The following is a 20,453-nucleotide window of genomic DNA, read 5'->3' on the forward strand; positions in this document are numbered from 1 at the left end:
TTTGAAGCATCGTACTGAGTTGAATCAGTGGATGGTATGAAGATATTGATCTCGGCAAAAAAAGAGACCAATCTAGATGAAGCAGAAACACGGCATCTCGCGACGTACCGTATGGGCATTGAGTCATCAATCTCAGGATGTTCATTTTTTACTATCTGAGAGGAGCCCCATCTAAACGTATAAAATTAAACCGTTTGTTTCCTGTAGCGATGCCTAGTCTCCTGTAAGCAACGTCCAAGCTCTTTTCACTTAAGTACGCACGTCGCTTCATATAAACGCCATACCAAGAGTAGAATCGATGACTATGACGGGCTACCGAAAGACCAGTGATTCAAGCAGTAAACAATTGAATTTGGTGACTCACGTTTCAAATCTATAGCTTTCAGGCAACTGAATTAAACTCTCCGATGTTTTAGGCGCGTATTGTCTTACTGGCGATTTCACTAGCTAGATTTAAACTAATCTATATTACTTTTTTGTAAGTACTTATAGATTGGACATCAGAAAAGCGCTCGAAATAGATCAATGCTACGACCTACTTGATTGGATACGCCAAGCGGCACCCACCTAAATGACACATAACCGTACGCGCTTAGATGAATAGAAACAGAGTAATCTAGTTAAGACACGACATTTTTGAATCTATAATATCATACAGACAAGTGACAATAAGATTTGGGTCCCACTGCGCTTTATTTATTCTATAGAGTGGATCCTATTTTTTTAGGCGATTGTTGACGCACCCTCTCCACACGTGCAACGTGACCTACGACGCATTATAGATCCCCTGGTTTACTCTAGTTAATTTTAAAAAAATCAATTGATTTGTCCGGGTATTTGTAGGCCCCATTAATAATTTATTGGTAAATTATAGAAATCTCAAAAATCAAATTCCAACTGCTTTTTTTGCTTACCAGCCTTAATCACGATCTGTTTCAATGGATAAGTTGTTCACATCTCAATCCGGGTCAAGCTGAATCTTGTTACAACGAAAAGCGTGTAATTAAATATGTCAAGCTGCACGTATCTGAGCGTAAATTCCGCCCTGAACGATCGTACTATAAGATAGTTTATGTTTAGGACTGTAATTTGTGTCAGGTAAAAGTAACCCTGCCACTGATATTAGTACATGTGTGTCATAACATGCAATTATTTAAAGTCATCGTCCATAGCTCTATAGAAAGACCTCTTCTTTACGTTTTACTGAATTTCATAATAAGCGGTCAGTATGTGGATACGTACTCGACTTTCCATTTATCGTTGGGGTAAACCGGTATCGAGTTCGTGTTTAGAATGGAGGCTGCAATCAGGCAATAGCTTACACAAAATTAAATAAAAAAAGCCGCCAAATGCGCTGAACTTTCCTATAATGTCGTGCTCTAATGGCGATTCGGCCCAATATAGGGTTAGGGGGGTCGATTTGAATTCCGCCATACAGAATATGTCTTACAGCATTGTAGAATAGTGTAAATGTTACATTAGGCACACACTTTGCGTACGTGTTTATGTTATTACTTTTATCAGTGCCGTAGTTACAACTCTACGAAGATCCCTTGTCGTTTCTGCCCTCGTTTAATATCATCATACATATTACTGAAATAGCACAATCGTTATCTCCATAATTATTTATTCTGCACTATATTGAAACGTCACCGATAGAATGTTAAACTAGCATGTACTGATAGCTCAATATGCCTCTACAGGTTAGTCTAGTGATGATGGTAATACGTTGAGTTTCTGTCCAGCTACTTCGATGACATGTACCATCCTCGCTTTATCAAACTGGTACGGTACCAAAGTGTTTTGAACTGAAATAGCAGAACAGGAAAGCTTACCAACATGAATTTCTAATATTTCTAACCCTGGTCGTTTGCAAATTTTTCTTTTAAAGTTTACATATTTGAACGCCATAAAATCACCCTCAGATATCACGCCATCGAAAATCTTCACTCAATTATAAAAAACCATTACTTTTCTAACGATCGATTCCGTTGGGCGGGCACTGTAGCAATAGGGATGTAAAAAGTGACAGCGGACGGTCTAGTGTTAAGGCAGCCTTAATAGCCTCATTAAAACAGACCCTCGTCTTGCTTAACCTGGTTAATGGAATAACTGTCTGGGGATTATCAGAGACTATTTTTGCATATATTATAGCTTCGTTGTAATATATAGGTTATATCTTTCTCTCTGTCCGTCGTATACAACACACATCTAAACCGTAGGGATAAAAATGGCTGGTCACGCTACTTACGAAACAAATGCAGAACATCGTACGAATTGATTGTTCCTTGTGCGATTAGCTGGTTCAACTTGTCTATCTGTGAGGGTAGGTGAAGTCTACCTCCGTCGTACTCTAGCATGTAACTAGTACCTAAGGGACCTTCTAGAGGATGCAGTTTGAGGCTCATCTTCCCAGTCATCGGGAGGGGCAATCTGCAGCAACAAAATATACGCAATTATCAGAACAAAAGAAAATGAAATATTCAGTCAACGGCAATTGCTTGCCTATAATTGATGACGTCCAAATGTTCCAATGGTCAAAGTAAACTAGTCTTGACTTTATAGTAAATACTAGTAGCTACGTGGTATATGAGTAACTTATATACTTGAATCGTAAATCAATTTGTATTACTGGGCTTCACAAATACAAAAAAAAAAGTCTAAAAATCTCTCCTAGAGGAGTTGATTCACGCACGCACGCACGCACTTTTTATACCTAAAAAACCTTTCCCAATATTACAGCATAAAATGTGCCTCTGTATAGCAAGTTATAAAATGTATACTTTTTTTCATTTTTTTAATTGTTTTTAAAGTTCAGTAAGTTTAGCCCTTTTCACAAGTTCCATACAAAGTAAAAGTAAACAATTTTAAATCTTTAGATAGGCTAACTTACGAAAGACCTTGCCCAGGCAAGGACATGGTTATGATGCCAGAAGCCATGTTAACATTGCATGAAATGCCATTTCGATTCAGTGAGTCCATTAGTTCCAATGGGAGGACTTTTCCGGAGTCCATGGCCCTCTTCAGCTCGTGCGCATCTTCAGGCAGCCGATACGACTTAGGTCCTGCCATTACTTGAAATAACGTTTGAACACATCGGTGAACTATTTTGTAATAATAATGTAACAATTGAAATCCAATGCATCAAGGACAACAAAGCTCGTCAATACTTTTCTTCGTATGTCATTATAGTAATTATGTGCATATATAGAGTTTTAAAAAATATATTTACTTACTCGTCACTGAGTCACGCTCTCTCATTATTTTATACTCAAAAATTTTGTAATTTGCCATATTATCGAGAAGGCACGTTTGTTGTGAAGGCAACGTAATCTGGAGCCCATTTTGAGTGTTCTTAGCAGGCAAACCAACCCGCATCATAGCATCTCGCACCAACTCTCGGGGTACATCAGCATCGCGAAGAGCATTGGAAAGCTTTTCAGGTTGAGTCAGCATGGAGAACGGATTTCCATTCATTACGAAGATACAATCGCCTCCACGAATTACCGGCATTAGCTTAACGTAGCGAAGGGCAAAGAAAAATGTTTCTATTTTACAAAAAAAAAAAAGTCTTCACATAGTTTTTCTCATGCACACAAGATCGACACAAGCGAGGTTGTACAAAGCTGGCCGGACTAATCCAGGACAGACATGACGCTTTTAAATGTTGTTTTTGCAAGGGAGCCCTAACAGGAGCGCTTTGCATTCGACTTTGCTGGCCTACAAAATGGCTAGCGGCTATATCAATAGGCATTTGTTTGCACCGAGACCACACTGTGGCAAAGGGTGGCAAGGGCGCGGTGAATCATCGAAGCAACAATACGATATGGACAAACGGTCATTTCATCACACTCATTTAATTCAAGATTACACGTTTTACCGACCTGCATTGAATCGTCAGGACTTTTGATCACGGGTTTAGGACAAAAGCTCTTTCAATTTGCATCCGAGTCAAATCAATTTCTTACCTAAAATAACGTATAGCCTCTAAATTACATAGCGAAGACGTAAAAATTATACCAGGTGGACAGTGTGCAGCAGAACCTTACCTTTCTTTGACACAGCTTTACCTAATACGATGAATGTATGAAATTGACCCACTTGGATGCTAGGGTGTGTTGCATCACAATGCTGAGTACGCGATAGACAATCTTTAAGCGAGCGTTTGCAAGCGGTCTTTAGATTTATAGACTTTATGTCTAGTTGCGGATTGCATACTAACCTGATTTCGCATCTGCATGATTTTTGTGAAAATAATGTTCTGTATTTTATCCGGCATGGCCAGTCCGCGTTCTTCTGAAACCTTCTGTACTTTAGCAGCGACAATTTGGTTTGATTGGACGGCCTCCAAAATCGAAGGCCATTGCATAGGCAGATCAAAAGTTGATTTTCCAATTTTAACCCGCTCTGGTTTATTTGGTGAAGGCTGAACCTGGGGTGAGGTTGTCACATGTCTCAAAGGCAGGGTCAAGGAGGGCGTAATTGGTGTAGCTGAAAGCGCCCGACAACGAAGCAAATGCGTGCTGATTAGCTAACGTATTTGTGACCCAGAAAACAATTTAATATAGATGTAATTTTTTCTTCATATCGATGAGTTCATCCATAAATAAATCGCATAGTCATCGTGCAATTTATACACGCGTTAAAAACGGAATCTTTAAAAGCACTTCTATTTTAAGGTAACCTCATTAAAGTTGCAAAGCGAACATTAATCACTGACACACGCAAAAATAAGCTAAGTAATTCCTAATACAGCAGCTCCCGTTGCACCCTTTATTGATGTTACACTAATCTTTCCATAAGTGACTATTGCGCTACTACAAAAATATATTTTGAACAAATCACTGGGTTCTATGTGGATATCCTACTTCGGACTTACTTACTGTCCCATACTTTGTGTATCTGAAAGCTACGAAATGGGTAAATAGACAATCGACTCCGATTTTCAGTAGTCTCTCAGCTGACAGAACATCGGCGAACTTTGGCAGAAGTCCTTATGTATATAGAATAGTGTAAGACAGCTGCTAGACTGTGTGACCGATACTTAATACCCATCGCAGAAGTCTTCGGCCAGAATTTATACAAGAAGGCCCGTTTCTGTAATTTACTGTAGGACCATTGGCCTATAGAGAAACCAGACCAAAGATGTGATTCACTTGCGGTGTGACGTGTCAACCATAACGGAAACATGGCCCTAAGCTCCTTATGGAAATAGACATCGAGATAGTCGCTGCCGTTATTACTACTTCCACTAGTACAAGCTAATCTAGCAGCCATCAAAGGCGGGACGAAGACCACCGTTGCGAGTTCACCATTCTAACCTGCCACAATCCTTCCACTGCTTAGAAGCAGAATTGGTTTCACGCGTCAATAAGCCATACGACTCTACCTGCTTTCTACCAAGGATTGAAAAAAATAACTTAGCAAGTCTAAGAGTAAATTATTTGCATGCAAGTCGAATACGTATTCTATGAAGTAGGACGTTGCAAGCTGCTAAGTTTCTACTGAATGTCAATGTCTATCTCGTTATAAAGTTAGGGTGAACTCGTCCGTTTCGTCAGGACTACCTTCAACCGTTCACGACTCCCCGTAGAAAAAGACTACGACGAAACCGATTCTAACAATATAAATGCCCTTCACCGGAGCTTTGCTGAGATCGTGTACCACATTTGTGTAGATTAGTATTGTTGCACTGGGTATATGCGACATCTCTGATTTAACCGAAAGACATGTTGCGTTGCCCAAGATACTTTTCAACATACACAAAAATGCTATTGTTCTCTTACAATATATTGCGAGTAGATGAAGTTCTTCACAGTGAAACCTACTAGAATAGAAATTAACAGTGAACTCTCTGAAGTGCAAATGTGGGGCTTTTCGATAGATTTAGAACAAAACAGTAACGCTGTCTACAGTTTCGGCTACGTCGCAGATGGCGACATAGCCGAGATCGTAATACGACGTATCGACGCTGCTGAAGTGCTAAAGAACGCTATTCAACAATTGTTACTGCATTGACGGATACATTTCTGATCTTAACACTGATAGAATAGTTTAACGTTCGTGATAATATGCCCAAACAAATGGTAGCGTATATGGCATTTTTTCATTTATTCATTTTACTTCGGTGATGAAAAAAGTTAAAGCTTCATATTTGTCATCGCACTTCATTTTGATCTGAAGCGTTACCTTTCAGTGTCATGGGTCGAGACTTTGACGACAAGGCGGTCGTGAGGGTCCTTCGATTGCAGTCGAATTCAGCGGGAATACCATGACGCGCAAGTAGCTTCATGATTGGAAATGCCATGTCTGCATTAACAAAACTACTGATGAGTACTTTGGCCTTTCGTAAAATTTAACAATTTATATGAACATAGAGAAAGTATAAATCATGTTGTATGTATGATTGCCACATTTCGAGTGATATATCTGTTATTCTAGGTTATTGAAGACCCCTGGATTTCACATATGCATAGAGACAATTCTGGCTTGGGTTGAAGTATGGGTGAAATAAATTTATCTACCTTGTTACTATTCAGTGCGAAATACCTTATGAGAAAGACCACATGCCTCAAAAGGGAAATTTTCTACCTGAACTTGAGTCGAGCAGTCTGTTGAGACTTTCTTCCTGCCCAGGAAGGCAAAATGATTTGCCACCCGCACTGAGTTCCACTTGAACTGGCTCTCCGTTTAAAGCGTGAATTCTCATCACTATATCATTTTCAGGACTGCAAAGATCACGAGAATATATGCACTAACTTACAAACTTATAAATGTTTGACATTTTTACGCTCGGTGCTACCGGTAAACACTGTTTTAGAAACTCATTTGCTAATTGTGCAAGTTCAACTGTATTTCAATGAAAACTTCAGGCGACACTTCTAAGAGTTAATTCTTGATCACCTCTTTAGGTCTAACAATGCCATGAAGCTTTCTCAGGAATAGTGACTGATACGGTTTTAAAGATACAGCACCATAATTTTATTAGATCATCAGAAGACCGAATGAGTAGCGTTTTGTATTTATTTAAATACCAAGATTGTACTTGTATTAGAAAATTGCAGAACGTATAGATAATTTGTGAAAAGATAGGCCATTTTACAGTACCCACCTCGGAACAAATGAGGGAACCATCGTCATATGGTTTCCGTAATGGACAACTGGAACTCCCGCAGATCGAAGCGCGGATGCCATTTGCTAAAAAAAGACCGACATAAAAAAAGAACGCTTTGAAATGCGCCACTCCATAATGTACATGATGGCGAGTTATCAGCAGTTAATTTGGTGCAAAACAATCCTAGCTTAAATAAAGCTGATATCGCTGCAGTTACTGAACGTGTCTTATAAACGCTGTCATTGTTCTATTTACTTTGTCGAAGTTACTCAGAGGTCTTTTGCGCATCTCTATGACCCAACAACTTGACTGTACTATTCGAGACATGAAGACAATGATTTCTACTACTATTTTTTTCTACCGGTTTTTACAACCATTTCTACCTACTAATTCCAGGAAAATGTTTATTATACAAAAACTTGTAGTAATAATAATAAAAAATATAATACAAAAACCGGTAAGCAATTACTAACACTCAAAGCGCTGATGTCCACAAAATTAGCCAGCTCGCTCATCTGCTCCATGGGAACTTGCAAGTGTCCTATGCGAAGACTCATGTCGCCATTGTGATCACACACTATTGAACAAGGAACCGGTTGATTTGCAGGAAGAATTGGCGTAAGAAAAGCTTCTTTCTGAGAGACAACCCTGCGGTATATTACAAAGATGTCAACAATAAGTGATTACGTGAAGAGCAGCACCTAAATTACTTCTAAAAAGTAGTGTTAATGATTGACTATGTTATGGTCTTCCTTATGACATATGTGTGGCCGCCTATCGCCTGGAGGCTTCATGTACATGATTCTTATCAGAAATAGGAGTTCTGCGAATTTTAGCATTTAGCCAGTTAGCCGGCGGGCTTTTTGCATCGAATCGCTCACAAAAAATGTCGCACAAAAAATTCTTTAATTTAAAGAAATAACGTTTTGAAATTTGACTTTAAAGTTTGTGGAAAATTTATCAGATTATATAGTTAGGTTAGATATCGCTTTCAATGAACGTTTACCTTAGACCCTTGGTTGTTTCGTTCAACACAAAAAGAAACGTGATTTTCTGTGTTAAATAAATGCACGCTTTTAGACGCATTTTTAAAGACGTAAAAACAAACCCAAGTACCAGATTTTTTAGGCCTGCACATATTTGCTTTGCCTGTTAATCCGTGAATCCCGGACATTGTAAAAAAACAACACAGTTGTTACATACAATATTATAATACGCAGTGTACGGTATACAGCTTTGGTTATGAAAGACGGTATTATTTTTACCTTTGACTGGGTGTTTGCGGCCGAAGCCTTGGATCCGGCGCGTTGTTCTTGGCATGACCACTCTTGTCAAGCATGTTGGCAAGCACCTGCTTAGGAAGGCCCTTTTGCATTGCCTGATTAGCTAGTTGCCACTTCTCAAGACTTAGATCATATAAGCGACCGTTGCACATCAATGGAGCCTATGAATGCAACATGACGGGAGTGAGTTGTTACGAAAGGTGTCCCTAGACAGCCAGGCCAAAAATCAACCTGGTTTGCAGAAATGTTTTATTAATTCAACTTTTGCCTTACTCCTAATTACTCTTTATTTCCGGACATTACGGCACGTAGAGCCACTCACACAGACTGATATTGTTTTAAAAAATCAAAAAGATAATTTATAGATTGTACCGCTTTCTGAAGCTTCTCTTTGGTAGCTCTCCGGATGGTCCTGAGCTCATCCATACCCTCGTCCTCTATGGTTTATAGATTCATTACTGTCTCCAAGATACCGATATGTGGTTTTTCCAATAATATCTGAATCGAATTTGTCGGAAACCGTATATTTCTGCTACTCTCTAATAATTTTCTTGGTCTAGCTTTTTAGAAACGCATTAATTTTACTACGTGTCTCTCGTGGCCTTGAACCATGTAGTCCGCTATCTTTAGGCCTTAGATTGGGGCTATATTAATAGCATCCATTCGTGTCTTCTGGTCGCAGTATGATACCTCTATTGATTTTCCATTGCTCAATATTATATAATATAATTGTCACTTTTCAACAGCGTTGACATCGCGGTTCGTTCAGGTGACTCCAACAGAACCTGTATTTCGTTAGGAAATTATTTCACTATGACGGAAGATAATCGGTATACTATATTATTATATCGAAACGTCACAATGCCAAAGTCGTCTTCACTTTGTTCGATATAAACTTATGTTTATAGATGACGTTTTTGTTCATTGAGATCTTAAGCCGGTACCCGATTTCATCTATATTCCCTAAGCAGATCCAATTCGATCTGTACAAATGCTTGCTACTATGTTGTTGAATTTTTACTTCGATTTTCAACTGCCTAATGAATCTATATGAAGCTCATGTCGTGCTCCTGTTTCCTGAAAATCCAATACATATCATTTACTAAACAAACAAATGCGGATAAGAACGATTTTCATATTCATTTTGTTTTATCGCGGACCAAGCATAGGGCGTGCCATACGAGGACGCTATTCCCCACCAGTTCTTTTGATAGTACCTTTAAGTTAATATTAACTTAGTCACAAGCGTACCCAAACATTAAGTAGTGCTTGTGAAAAATTTGGGTAACACGAGGATGATTCTCCATATTGCTGAACATTGCAAAATCACTATCAGATAATATTTCAAGGATATAGTAGTACGCTATTTCATTGAATCAGCCTTGTGTTTGTGAGCAACGCGACACGCTTATTTTCTGGACATCTAAGCAGCATCTGCTTTTTTTTTACACTAGATTCTAAAACGTATACTTCATGCGTCCGTAATGTGAAATTTCGCTAACGAGACTTCGTTTGAAAGGCTATTCGCAATTAGTTAGGGGTAGACTTAAAACTATCGATCTCGAATAATTATGGCGAACCCTGCGATGAAATTTTTCGGTATTTTTTGAATTTCTTGCATGAGCAGTCCTAATGCCATCAGCCACTATGAAAGAATGAATTAATGGTCCATAGGACCAGTTGCGCCGACTACGATAACATATTATAAACAATAATGGGTCAAATAACCTATATTATAGCAAATTTTTAACATTGTATGTGATATGCAAATGTAATTAATATATTGAGTTATTGAAAAAATGTTACCCGTTTTGTGGCCAACATTTTTAAAGCCACTACTTTTTGTTATATATCAAAATTATATTGCCAAACGAAGCATGCGCCATTTTGATTGGTGATCGTCTGCTATTTTTCTGCTAACGCCATAATCCTATTACTGTAGAACCTCGATGGTTCATAGGCGAGAAATTATAACAAGTGCTTTTTGCGTTTCGGTTAAATTAACACCATTATGGGAGTTCTACAGAGATTAAAACAAGTGATAATCTAATGGTGCAAAATCCAAGCGATACGGCGAATGCATGCAAATTTCTCGTCAAGCTTCTCTTAATTTTTGTGGCCTGCCATTGTTATGGTGACAGACGACGTTTTTTCTGTTTACCATTTCCGATCAGTTCTTTTCAATGGTTTGTTAGAATTCGGCTAATTGTTGACAGTAGAGATCTGAACCAATTGTTTTGCCAGGCGGCAGTGACCTATAGTGCACTGCTTAATTCCATGAAACGTATCGAATCTCCCGCCGAACTAAACTCTGCCGCAAATCGTGAAGTACATTATTGTCGCATGTGACGCGCTTCTGATCACCCGTAATCAACCACTTCAGAAACGGCTCTATTTTATTGTATTTCTATAGAGTTTGACAGATGAGGACACGATCGAGTCCACTACTCTCGGTCAGTTTTTCTTGTGGCATTTGAACATCGACTTCTTTTTTCACTATCTTTAAACGCTTGAAAACTGTTGGGCATCGCATGTTTAGTTCTTCAACGGTATCGCGGCTCAGTCTTGTTCAACGTTCGCGATAATGTATGAAACGTTTTCATAATCGGTCGAGCATTGCGACTATCATCTTCCGGAATCGAAGTTTAAAACCTTTTTTTTTCCAATAAAACATCTTAACCATAAGCAGCATACATTCTTGTGTGATTCTGGGCTACATTTGTATCTTCATTATGAATGAAAGAGCTCGATCTTAGATTTGAATAAATAGATTCCAACAATTTTAGCACATCTACTGTTGTCAAATGTCGATCATCGAAGTACACCAACGCCAACAAGACACGACTTACATTGCCTGAAATACATGACCTTACAGTTTTCCAGCTAGAACAATGGTCAACACATTTTTCCACAAGCCAATACGTATTGAAACCGTTTCAACAAATGACAACAAAAATGATTTATATGAAACTTCTTTTTTAAAAAACTGGTACCTGTCAGTTACTGTAGTGGTGGCTCTTCTATTGTTTCGTTATGACATCTCATATAAACAAGTCACAAGCTATCTGTAGAATTTCGAGGCTTCACCTCTACTTCAGGCAGTACTAAAGGTAATTACCAATGTTCAGGTGACCTCGTGCAAAGTTTGTCATAGAATAGATGCATTGGTTTCTTCTGCTGAAGAGTCAAACACTCAGTTCCTTTCTTATTGCAGCAACTTCATTTGGGACACAATAAATATATCAATGATTTTTAATAAAATGTCTATTAGTGAAGTTCAAAGAACATCTGAGTGACTTGTTATTAGCAGACGAACTCACCTTCGGCACATTTGGCGGGTCATTTTTTGCAAGCTCCATTGCCAGGAGCATCATTTGTGGTCCCCGAGGGTCCTCAAGAATAAAGTCCGCGCATTCATTTGATAAGGACGGACCACATTCTGCAAACTGCGTCCCAAGAGTCACTCTACATAGGCTGCTAAAAGCCAGCATAGATCCAATCATGAACACCACTGCCATATCGTAAACCTTAATTTGTATTGAATGCCGACTTCTGAAACTTCAAATTAGCCGGCTGACGATTGTATGTTGAAGTTCAATACTTTTTTAAATTTTATTTTTTGTACATAGGGTCGTCATAGCAAAAGCACGAAACAGAGTACTTCGTAACAAGTCCTCATCCGGCGACTCTTGGCGGTACTTCGTCAGCTTACAAAGTAGAAAGCACACGACGCAAACCTGAATGCTGATAAATCTATTTAAGCCTGTATGTACGTATTCTAACAGTTATATATAAATACAAAAATTACTGGGAATGCAGTATACTTGGTGATCTACGAGGAGAAAACTCATTTTCAAATGGTCCCCGCTCTTTCTCATCGTTTGAGTAATGGTGATGCAGCGCCTCCTTTGTGGCGTTGGGGAAAACCCGAGATTACGGCCGGCAAGTGATCATACACATCATCTTCGAGGACAGATTGATACACACTTTCGTCCGATGGGATCCGGACCAAGTCGAGATTTCACGAAGCATTGATAAACAGGTCGGACGAGTCACAGACAGTCACACAAGCAGCAAACGTCATGCTGCAAACATTTTCCTTTAGTTGATTTAGACGGTAGGAGCGTTCGTTGGAACATCCCACAGAAATTTCTGTCCATGCTAAAAACTCCAGCGTAGATCCCACATTGTCGCTGCAGGTCAGCATGCGACACTGACAGAATGATCTACGCTGGCTTTATCCGAGCGGCGACTTCAAGAGGATAATTACAAAGCGCGTATTTGTTGCGTTCTCATAGTATATATAAATATACGTTCAATAAACGTGCTATAATGATGAAGGTAACTACATTCAGTGTATATACGAAGTCGACAGAATTCGTTAAATGTTTTCGCATACAGGGTCTCCTTTACAGCCCTTGACTAAGTGCGACCTCAACATAAACGATCTACTCTCAAAGTCAATATCATCGTCTTTCAAAGACCTTTCAGCTTTCCCTCATTTTAATTTTCATCCGACTTCAATGACAGAGTTGCCAACGGATGAGTTCGACAATATATATTGTTATAGATCAGAGCTGGAATATTTTTGTATATGTACATTTTTTTTGAAGCATTACACATTTTTCAACGAAGAATTTATCTAAAATCACCAAGTTACGGAAAAGTAGTCATCCGGAAAAGTTCAATCAAGAAAGTTATAGTTGTAGATGACTTAGCTGAACGTTCGCAATAATACGTTTGCAAAACAAATTGCTCGAGATATAAATTGGCGTTAAAAAATGATATTAATAGAAAATCAATATACATCACAATGACCGAGCAGGCTTTGTATGCTAGATTTGGCATAAGCATAATTTAGGCCGGGCGATTCTGCGACATAAAGTACATAAGTTCTAAGTGAAGTTGTAACTAAATTTTTCATTCATTTTATCATTCTAAGCATTGGTTGACATTGTTTTACGAATATTATGGATCAAGCCAATGAAAATACTTCAAAAGAGAAAGAAAACCCGTTTTTTCCTAAATACTTAGAATGTTAATTGCGGTCTTTTAAATCTGAGAACATGAGGGCGCGGGTTGTTTTCAGATTTCGATTTCGGCGAAACATCTGAACAGATTCCACTGTAGGCGCTTCGGATTTGGACTAGAACGGAAGACAGGTAGCTTAATTTTTACCCAAAGGCGATAATCGTACATTGAGTCTAATATCACCATTGTAGCTTATATGTTATATTTTTCTTTTATTTATCAAAGATCGCGTGTTAATTGTGACGTTAGAAGTGGTAAGGCGTCAGAGCGGTGATTGGGAACAAAAATTCTAAATACATTTCAAAGCTTTCTGAGTAGAAGTGTCGAGCCATGTTGCACGTTTACGAAAAATGGGAAACTTGCTGGACTAGTACGGACGATTCAAAACGGTGATACGGTAGACGTTAAAGGCTTAAAAATAGTCAAGGTACTTAAATAGGTTTCCTACTTTACGCCTGGACCGAGTTTCGCAACATGAAGTAGCTTCATAGACAAACTCAGTGGAAAGTACCGACGAATTTCCATTGCACAACTTGCCTAGCATAAGCAGCATTAGTAGAAGCTACTTTCTGAAAGACACCAGATAGGTAGCATGTTTTGGATCAATACGCTACGGTTTATCTGTATTGTGGGTTGTAACAGCGCACGGAGAAAACAAGCATTTCCTGTCTGCCCTTGCTTGGGGTCACCTCACAATCAAATACTAATAGGGCTGTTTGTAAAATGCAAGAAATATTAGTACCAAGTTATAATAGGCCGTGCTCTATTTGAACAGTCTTTCGAACCTGACTAGAAATAAGACGTTAGCTAGTACCAGGTTGTAATTGACCTCTACTTTATGCCATGTGGCCTCTTCTGAATTAACTGAAAATTCTTATGTTTACCAGATCTATACGCGAATAGAGCACTACGCAATCTGGCCCAGGTCTTTTTTTTTACCAGAAATTTCCTTTCGAACCGATAGCCGCTTTGGTGATGATCGTTCTGCGAAAATCCCGATACAAGCACTTTTTCGCCACGTTTGAGAGAAATATAAAATAATGCGTTTTAAAATATACCTTACATGATACTTCTGACTCGATTCTTTTATTTGATCGTATAATACATACGATCGTTGCAAGCAAGCGCTGCATCGATGTGCAGTTAAGCAAGTAACTAAATTTGATGGGCATGTTTACCTTGTACGAAATATGGGTCGCACCGGGCTCTGATAATCACTTTTTTTTCCGAAACACAACTGGAATTCAGAATTTCGTATCAAATCGATAGGTACGACAGTATCGCCAATAAGTACCGGTTGCGTCGTTATCTGCCTATCTAGCATGTTCGAGGCGAAATAGCGTCCGTCGATTTGGACGCAAACGAGCAGAACCTGCTGTCGCGGTTGCAACATAATAAACTCGTTCTGTTTTGCCCCAAGCACTTCGTCGCTTCAAGAGACGGGGCCGCGACAATCGAATTGCTGTACCATCGAATTTGCCTCGGGCTACTTGGGTGCAATGGGCAGCAGTGCCACTAGCGACCGTCGTAGCCTTCAGTAGCAACGACAGCCGGATCAGTAGCACCACTGTCGACAGCGCAACGACTATCCTTTCCTAGCAATATAACGCACCTGGGCCAGTGAGGAGTGGGTGGCATCGAGAAATGGGTGCGTACAACTGCTATATATGCCAATCTAAGTAAGTATATTTCAGCGTGATCCTAGTTCGCTACGTTACGGCACTATGGCACATAGACATTTACGTGTACGAACTCCGCTCCGTTCCACATTCCAGACATCTCCGTATGGTAGAATCAAGATCGGCCCAATATTGGATATTGACCTAAAGTGCCGATAGGATCTTGTTCAGGCGAGCGCAGTGAATGAATGCCCGAACAAAGGGGTGACTAGGCAAATGTTCCCGGGGCACCAAGCAACATGTACAACGATCATACATACTCCCATGCATGTACCTAGTTGCAGGGACATGGGCTGCTAATATGTTCATCCCGATAACGACTCCATAAAAGCTTCGCAGTATTTCTTGTTTCTACGAAACACAACTAGACATATCGTGTTAATTAGACAATTAATGTAAAACCTATTACTAGAAACATACGTCGGATAAAACGAGATCGCGTTTTACCCTAGCTTATCCAAATACGCTTGAAGGGTTCCGTGTTAAAAGGGGTATTGTAAATTCACTAAATTTATTAGTCATATAGCCAATGAAGTTGCTGTGAAGTCTTAGTTTCTCACGAAAACGAAAAAAGTGACTCCCTTTACGTATTGTGCTCGAGTGTGTCTCATCCAACAAGTCAATTATGCACAATCGTGTGGCAGAATAACATTTACTAAGCTAAATACTTTCACCTGCTCGACACGAGCTCTACAAGTTAACGTTTGAATCAGGGAAAACAAACGCAGAGCCCTCGGATTTCAATGTACCGATAGCATGTTTTCAAATGACCTATTCTATTTTGCCGGAAAGTATTTGACAGCGAAAGCCAGTCGTAAGGACCTTTGTAGGAGCAGGTCTATCCCAGGCCTTCTGTTACTAATCCGGCTCAGCTTTTGCTCAGGCACGTTAAACTAACAAGGAAGTGCGCAGAAATAAACTATCTTCTTGGTAGTTGCTTTGTATCGCACAGGCAGTAATAATGTGAACTCCGTTAAGGAAAAGGCACGGACGATACGTTAGGAAACCTATTAGTCCTTCATCGCGTCGTCGATGTGTAAGCAACGATACCTAGATGGAAGCCAGGCGAGTCTGGTAATAGGTCTAAAAAAAGAGGATAAAACGTAAATCTCGAACATCGAAGGCTTCACTGATCTCGCAGAGATAGCTTGAGAACTATCGAATCATTATTAAATCGAGCGATGCAAAACAAGCGAATTCACATAGAAAATGTGCGACAGGACGGAACGCCTGTTTGCCTCGAACATCATCCTATTCAGAGCGGAGGGGTGGATAAACAACAAGCAGCAAGTAGACGCGCTACAATCATCCGGGGTTCTTCTGGCGAGAGCGAGAACGGGGATCTTACGTCTGAGCTCTAGCAGGATAGTCATAGGCAGTGAGCGAGAGTACGAACAACAGCGACTGACCATGGATAGATACAGGTGATATGCTCGTTTGTGTATATTGAAGCGCCAGAGAAACGACGAGGCCAACAATATGTTTGGTCAGTAGAGACTACAGTTTTATTATTGGCATGACCGTTCAGGTGCCGCCGCCGCCACTACTTGTAATGAAGGGTCGAATATGGACGGGGTCTGGTAGTGGATGTGCTTATACGACACCGAAGAGTGATCGAGGCGGTCTACTATAACAGCTTTGCTAGTAGTTAGTAGTGGCCATCCTTGGCGGCGGCGCAGATAGCACCGGTTGGCCTGGTCGGGATAAGCTCGAATGCTATCCCATCTACGTCTAATAACTGCCACTCAGTTATGTTAGAGTTATGCGGCCACTGCCGCTTCTGGAAGACCGCCAGTCAGGTGGAGAGGTGCACGTCGGTTACATTAAACAGAGTTTGGGCGGACGCTGCGGCGGCGCCGGGCTGCGCGCGCGTGGCCGAGAACCCGTGCCCCGCCACCCGATACGATGACCGACGGGATGCACGGACCGACCTAAGCCTACGACAGGTCGCCTACTGCGAGACCCAGCAGCATCGTGATCACTGGTACTGCTACGAGCACAAAACGGTACGGGATTATCGTCGAAGAGGAGCAGGTGCAGGCTTTTGTCTAATACGCGTCGAGCGTACGGCACTTAGATTCAAGTATAACTGTTTTTTTCAGGTTGCATTCGATTGACGGCTGAAGCATGGCCGAAGAGACGGGGCAGCTGGATTGTTTCGCAAACCAACACTCATTTAGATAATATACTACGCTACGTATCGTTAGTGCATCAGCCTCCCCCCCCCCCCCCACACACACACTCATTTGTCCGAAATTCACTTGTCCGCTGCCGCTAACGCCAGTCCCTTAGCAACGATATCGAAACATCACAGATATCAAGTATGGATGAGTATATTGCCAAAATGTGTATACTCTTAAATGGTTGGACTGACTCTTTTTCGTACGTGCAATAGTGCAGCCAAGTGACATAGAGTGCGGGATCAATCATGCGCGAAATCCAGCACCAGTACCATAGGGAGATACCCTAAATTAAAATAAGAACGACGCAGAAACGGATGTGGCGACCTACGCGTCCTGCAGTGTGAAGAATATCTTTTATGAATGCTAGTGGGAACGCGACGATCAACAACTGACTATTCGACAAAAGTGCTCTGATGAGACGATAGCTCATCTTTGGGCAAAGTGAGATTCAACAGACTTAGTTTTACTCTGGAATCGACTGAAGCACGATTGAGGACACTGACAGCGAACCGCGATGGATTTTATGGAGCGTTGTGACTCTCCCGGAGTCCTTCTTGACGAACGGAAGGAGCGTAGGCGGACTCACAGCATCAACAGCGCATTTGGGCGACTCCGGTCCCACATACCCAACGTGCCCAGGTTAGTACTGATCTCACCCCCTCTAGTGGCGAAATTTTTACAAGATGTTGTCCTAACGGTAGTGTGAAAGATTTTCATGTGTAGCACGTTTTATTGTTCGTATACCGAAACAGACAATCCACACATGTGTTCCGTTGCTTTCCGCAGAAATAATATTTCAATGTGTGCGTGTCAGTCAATGAGGCGTCCTATAAAGCTAAACCGCATAATCTTCTTCGAGGCCATTTTCAGTTCTACGAATAGTCACTTCATTGTTTCGTATGATTTAGGATTTACCTCTGATAATCATACATGTTTTTGATTTTCTAGTATCTACTATGGCACGCTCATAGCTCTCTATTTGGACACTTATTTCAAGTCATTTAGCCTCAGATACCTTGGTGCGGGAAGACTCTATAGTATGTGTATGTGTGTGATTAAGTTTCGAAAGCGGTCGTTCCGGTCTGGGCTGTGTTAGGCTGTCGCACCTACACGTGCTACGATATATTTTACCAATAACAGTATGTTTTCTATTATCTAATAGAGTTTTTCTTGATCCGCATATCTATTACAGAGAAGGTGACCTTAGCAAATTTTCTGCTGGTGGTCAAACTTTTAAGTTTTGTATTATTTTACCACGGAACGGTGCGGGTATCTAAGACGATATCGTATCTGGCTAAATGTATCTGCGTGATAAAAATTGTCTTTACATATCCGGAAATATATGTGGCAAATGGAGAATTGTATTGCTTTTATATTGGTGAATACATACACTGTTGTTTATGAGATGGTATATATTAGCATAGGTCTGGGCAAAATCGGGTTGAGCTTTGTGCGCATGGAACCAGCAAGTCGTCTTTTTGCCCTGACTATCCCAGCACGTGTGTAAGTAGAAGACTGATAACAACAAACGTACAATTGTACCCATTGAGAAACGTTGTTGTACTTTGTGCGATATTGCTTTTGGTAGTTTGCATTCAAGTGGATTAGTACGTTTCACAAATAGGCTTAAAATTACGTGCCTTAAATTTGGCCTAAACAATCAGTTTTCCACGAGCGGAGCTATTGTTTCTCGCGTACGAGTTTCGTCGATTATATATGACTAGGCCGTTTCTTACCTCTTCATCTGGACAAAAAATCTAAAAGGTGTTTGTGTGACTTTTGGCTAGAAGGCGATAATGGCCATCGGTGCTAATAACCTTGACCGTAGAAGCTTAGTATCCATATATCAGCGTCAGTTTACAGTTTATAGGCATTCGAATATATCATTAAACGCTTGAAGTTAATATAGAGATCGTCACGAGAGCTGACCCTAAATACCTACGTATAAACATGAAGTCTCGTCTTTTGGATACTCCTAAAATCTCTATAGATTTTACGCTCGTGAATACGCTTACAAATTTTAACACATGGTTTAATGGAAGAGAAATTTTTCAAATCACCAGAGCGATATGAGGCTCAGGAGGTGCTTAATCGGATAGTTGCACGGTATATGTTGTCAGGGCTTTTCGAGAGAGGCTAAAAGATAACAGGAAATCTAAGGTCCCATGTTTTCATCGCCAGATCGTACTGATAGTGATAAAGCAAATGTAGTAACCATCATGCTTTTACGCGTCGACTAATACAGGTTGCGCATAATCTATAACCTCCAGGGACACAAAGCTCTCAAAGATCAAAACTCTTCGACTGGCCATCGCCTATATTAGCTACCTGGAAGAGTTACTCCGGTCGGAGCGACCCTGCGAAATTCAAGAAGGATGTGGCTTCGAGGGAAGCGATGAAGAAGATTTTTGTGACGACAACAAGGTAAGCCCATAACACGTTTATTACTCTAAATATGTCGTATTTAGTTTAAAGTATATAAGGTTATTAAGATATACAAAAGCGTTTGTAACACTGATTCTCTAGGGTCCTCTAAATATAAGTTAGATAATATGTACGTTTTTCGCTTTTCCTCTTCTTAGCCGGATTGCGGCCTCCGAAACCGAACGCGCACAGGATGGCCTCATCAAGTCTGGGCTGCTGAATTCTCCCCGTCTGCCGACAAGGCGATTGCCGCAAAGGGTACGGCCCGTCTCGAGCGCTGCTAAAAGAACCCATTTTCAATAACGCTTCGCCAGAGCGACGGATATTTTCAGCTGAGATAAATGCGTATCTGTCGGATAATGCGCAGCAGGGATATCTGTGGCTATTGGTCAAATCTGCGTGTAAGTGAAAACAATAATAGTACTCATACAATCATCAATGAAAAAGAGAAGTTTATAAAAAATTTAGTAAAGCTTTGTAGATTAAAATCGAAAATTGGTGTGTTAACATGGAAATAAATTCACAAATACCCGATCTGACACTCAGACTTATGCACAACGGTTTAAAAGAGTATTCATTGACCACTGCATATCAGGATAACATTGCATGACCTACTTAAACATATACCTAGTTAGGTAACACCGTTTCCTTTGATAGCCTAAATATATACTTAATACTTACCTATTTATCAGTGCTGCTATTTCAATATGTAGGAAGCGTTTCGAAGCTGAAAGCGGTA

The 20,453-nt window shown here is 40.3% G+C and overlaps 2 protein-coding genes across 3 annotated transcripts; one reads left to right on the forward strand and one right to left on the reverse strand.

Annotated features, from left to right (window-relative positions):
• Positions 1-834: 834 nt before the first annotated feature.
• Positions 835-12,204, reverse strand: LOC111247184 (uncharacterized). Its single transcript, XM_022797830.2, has 11 exons — positions 11,718-12,204; positions 8,380-8,558; positions 7,588-7,762; positions 7,112-7,197; positions 6,592-6,728; positions 6,190-6,309; positions 4,223-4,491; positions 3,237-3,516; positions 2,894-3,074; positions 2,252-2,433; positions 835-1,808 (listed from the first exon to the last, which is right to left on the reverse strand). Exons 1-11 carry the CDS (start codon positions 11,913-11,915, stop codon positions 1,705-1,707), a joined length of 1,911 nt encoding a protein of 636 aa, XP_022653565.1. The 5' UTR covers positions 11,916-12,204; the 3' UTR covers positions 835-1,704.
• A 4,566-nt stretch (positions 12,205-16,770) lies between these two features.
• On the forward strand, positions 16,771-20,253 carry LOC111247077 (heart- and neural crest derivatives-expressed protein 1-like). Of its 2 annotated transcripts, XM_022797629.2 has the most exons (4): positions 16,771-17,113; positions 17,210-17,929; positions 19,561-19,714; positions 19,873-20,253. In XM_022797629.2, the coding sequence occupies exons 2-4, from the start codon at positions 17,805-17,807 to the stop codon at positions 19,996-19,998; spliced, it is 405 nt and encodes a 134-aa protein (XP_022653364.1). In that variant the 5' UTR covers positions 16,771-17,113; positions 17,210-17,804; the 3' UTR covers positions 19,999-20,253. The 2 variants fall into 2 exon arrangements, with proteins under 2 accessions (XP_022653364.1, XP_022653363.1); XM_022797628.2 differs by having other exon boundaries at positions 16,771-17,929.
• The last annotated feature ends 200 nt before the right edge of the window (positions 20,254-20,453 follow it).

This window comes from Varroa destructor, unplaced genomic scaffold (genome assembly GCF_002443255.2).
Source record: "Varroa destructor unplaced genomic scaffold, Vdes_3.0 BEIS01000003.1, whole genome shotgun sequence".
Lineage (NCBI taxonomy): Eukaryota > Metazoa > Arthropoda > Arachnida > Mesostigmata > Varroidae > Varroa > Varroa destructor.